This window comes from Lactuca saligna, chromosome 8 (genome assembly GCF_052625555.1).
Source record: "Lactuca saligna cultivar CGN05327 chromosome 8, ASM5262555v1, whole genome shotgun sequence".
Classification (NCBI taxonomy): Eukaryota; Viridiplantae; Streptophyta; class Magnoliopsida; order Asterales; family Asteraceae; genus Lactuca; species Lactuca saligna.
In genome coordinates, this window is record NC_136424.1 from 123990974 (window position 1) to 123994396 (window position 3423).

Consider the following 3423-nt stretch of genomic DNA (forward strand, 5'->3'; position numbering starts at 1 on the left):
AATTTTCCTCCTTGAATTATTGGTATTTTTCCTACTATATCCATCCCTCATTTCATGAATGACCATGGAGAGACAATAGGATGTAGAGGTTTTGCTGGTTGATGTACGATGTTGTTGTGTCTTTGGCAAACATCACACTTTTAAGCATGTTGAAAAGAATCTCTCTTCATGCTTGGCCAATAGTATCCTATTCTTAATACCTTGGAGCATAAGGATCTACCCCCAATGTGATTACCACAATCTCCTTCATGTATGTTCTTCAAGACATCTGTACTTTCAGGATTTTCCAAGCATCTGAGGTATGGACCTACCATAGAATTTTTCTAGAGTTTACCTTGGATTATTAAAAATCCCAAGACTCTTGTTCTAAATGCTCTTTCTCTTTTTTCTTTTGTTGGGATCATGCCATTTTGGAGATACTCCATAATGCGTTGGATCCATGATCGTGGACTTCTTCGAGGATCCTGCTCGTCGGGATCCCTTTAAGGAGGGATCTGAGGGCCAGGATCTCCGATGGCTGTTACACTTATTGGTTGTTCAGGATCATCGGGTTCGTCGGAAAGGGCTTCTATAACTGGAGTTATTATGTGGGTTATAGGGATCTTCATTTCTAGTGGGATCCTTAGGGAGGATCCTAAGATGGCTGATGTGTCTGCTTCTATGTTTTCTTCTTTGGGAACTTGTGTTAGGCTAAAGTTTTCAAATCCAAAGGCTAATTTTTTGAGGATCTTGAGGTATAATGCTAAGCTTTCACCTTTCAGTATATAAGATCCATTGAAGTGATTAGTTAATAATAAACAATCAACAAATACCTGAAGATCCTTAGCCAAATGTAGTCCCATGATGAGTGCTTCATATTCCGCTTCATTGTTGGTTGCGTTGAATTTGCAACTAACTGCAGGGGGTAGGATGCCCCCCTGTGGCGATTTTAGTATGATCCCTAGCCCGGTTCCTTTTTGTTTTGAAGCTCCATCGTTGAATAGTGTCCATTTACCCAAGTGTTCATCTTCTAGGAGTTGTTTATCTTCAATGTCTACTTCGTTTTGTAGATCATCACTAAAGTCAACCACAAAGTGTGATAATGCTTGTGACTTTATGGCGGATCTTGGCTCATATTTGATGTCAAATGTGCTTAACTTCATTGACCATTTTTCCATCATTCTTGACATCTCTGGTTTTCTCATCACATTCTTAATAGGATAATTAGTTTTCACATGTATAGTATGTGTCTTGAAATAATGTCTTAACTTATTAGAAACAGATACTAATGCAATAATTAATTTTTCGAGATGAGAATACCTAGTCTCAGGATCCATAAGACTTTTACTTACATAGTAGATAGGATGTTGGTCTCTGCTAAGATCCTTGGCTAGGATAGCATTTACCGTACTTAAGGATACAAAGAGGTACATGATAAGTGGTTCTCCACCTTTCTGATGATTTTGAAATGACCCTGTTGAATGATGCTACTCTTCCAATTAACCTTTGGATGTCTTTTGTTGAAGAAGGAGAGTTCAGCTCATTGATTCCTTTGATTTGCTCCGGGATTGCTTCTATTCCTATCTTGGTTACCATATACCCATGGAACTTGCCCGACTTCATCCCAAAGTGGCATTTAAATGGATTTAACTTCATGTTGTATTCGTCTAGAATGACGAAGGCTTCTCTAAGATCACTGAGATGATCTTCAGCTTTAATGGACTTCACCACCATGTCGTCAATGTAGACCTCCATGGTGTCCCCCAACTTGTCTTTAAACATCCAGTTCACCAGTCTTTGATATGTTGCACCTGCATTTTTAAAACCAAAAGGCATTGAATTCTAGCAATATATACCTGTTGGTGTTATAAATTGTAACATACACGTTTTGAAATCGTGTTTTAAGTAAATAATATTATGAAATATTATGTGAATTTGAATGTTGAGTTCTAACAGATAGTTTTTACTAGAAATGAAGTAAAACTATGTTTAGAATCACTCATAAAATGTTGGAAGTCTTATGAGATTCTAATTAAAAACCAAATAGTGAAATATAGCAAAAATATAAAATTTGGAATAAGTAAAATTTTATTATTGAAAGTTGTAGATAATGTCGTTAGAAACATTTAGGCGAAAACCTCATCGAAATCCGAGTTATAACGAAGAAGTTATGACCAAACGAAAATCCGTGATAAATCCGGAAAATACTTTTTCGCGTAAAAATTTAGTTTTCGATAAACTAATTTTTAGCCTTACTGATGTAAATGAAAGTTGTGGAACTCGTAAAAATAATCAACTTTCATATAAAGATCGTTTGAATCTGACTTCGTATGAGTAAGTTATGATTTTTCGAAGTTTCAACTTAGCAGTATACAACTAAAAACTCGAATTTTAGATCGAGTGATTTTTAGCCGACACAACCTAAATGAGAATTGAAGGTCTCGTCATTAGTAGTGCAACGGTAAAAAGTCTGACGAAAACGGAAGTCGGATGAAGAAGTTATGAATTTTTAACGGATTTTCCTGTCCCAATCTGTTAAAAATAATAATATTAAAATTAAAGTCAAAATTAACAGACGAAGTCTAAACGAAAGTTGTAAAGCATAATTTTAGCTTCGCGTGGATATAAAGAACGTCAAAAACGGAGCTCGTATGTGAATGTTATGGATTTTACAAGATTTGGCACATTTTTCGAGAAATTTCGCATGAATAGTGATTGCCACGTCACCCTCGCTCGGAGTTGGCCATGTGTCCGAAGCTGCTGCATGGCAATGCTCGAGAAGTGACGCGTGTCGCAAAGATGTCCGGAAGGCCACGTGATCTTCGCATGCCACAAGTGATCCGACCCTCGTGTCATCCTCCCATTGGACCGAAGTTGGATCCAATCCGAAGCTACCATCTGCGAGCCAGCTGTTCTGACCCTCGCACCCGAAGCCTCGCCCTGCTGCCACCTGGTTCTAGCCTCGCATACACGTGCCCTCTTCCCTTCGCTTCGGATCCGAACCTTGGCCTTATATAAGGGGTGCGAACCCTCTCGGCTAACTTTAGAAATTTCACACTTTTCCCCTTTTTTTAATACTTTTACTATCCCGACATTCCCCGAAGCCCCGGTACTGATTCCAAAGCCCGAAACACGCCCCGAGACTCCGAGAAACCCGAAAAAATTTATCTTTTCAGTTTCGAAGCTCTACTTTCGCAGAGCCCGGTTTTCAACAACGAAAGTCATATTTAGAGCCGAAGTACTGCCCAAATTAATATTTTAGCCCTGGTTATTTCACGGTGAGTTTAGTATATAGAAATAATTGTATGTTATATGTTATATGTGCTACATGCTTTTCAGTGTTATTATTTCGGGCCATTTTCCCGGGTTATTTTTATTTGCTATTTTTAATAGCAAAGAAATACCTTTGACCATGTGATCAGTGAAAGGACTTAGATTCACGTT

The 3423-nt window shown here is 38.1% G+C and overlaps 1 protein-coding gene across 1 annotated transcript; it reads right to left on the reverse strand.

The window, feature by feature from the left end:
* Positions 1-482: 482 nt before the first annotated feature.
* LOC145010070 (uncharacterized) lies at positions 483-1815 on the reverse strand. Its single transcript, XM_078968659.1, has 2 exons — positions 1386-1815; positions 483-1171 (listed from the first exon to the last, which is right to left on the reverse strand). Exons 1-2 carry the CDS (start codon positions 1813-1815, stop codon positions 483-485), a joined length of 1119 nt encoding a protein of 372 aa, XP_078824785.1.
* Between the last annotated feature and the right edge of the window lie 1608 nt (positions 1816-3423).

Excerpts from the sequence above, each read along its gene's own strand:
- LOC145010070 (XM_078968659.1), bottom strand. The coding sequence starts at position 1,815 with ATGCCTTTTGGTTTTAAAAATGCAGGTGCAACATATCAAAGACTGGTG. Across the intron at positions 1,172-1,385 it reads TCTTTGTATCCTTAAGTACG|AGATGTCAAGAATGATGGAA; the intron begins GTAAATGCTATC and ends TGAGAAAACCAG.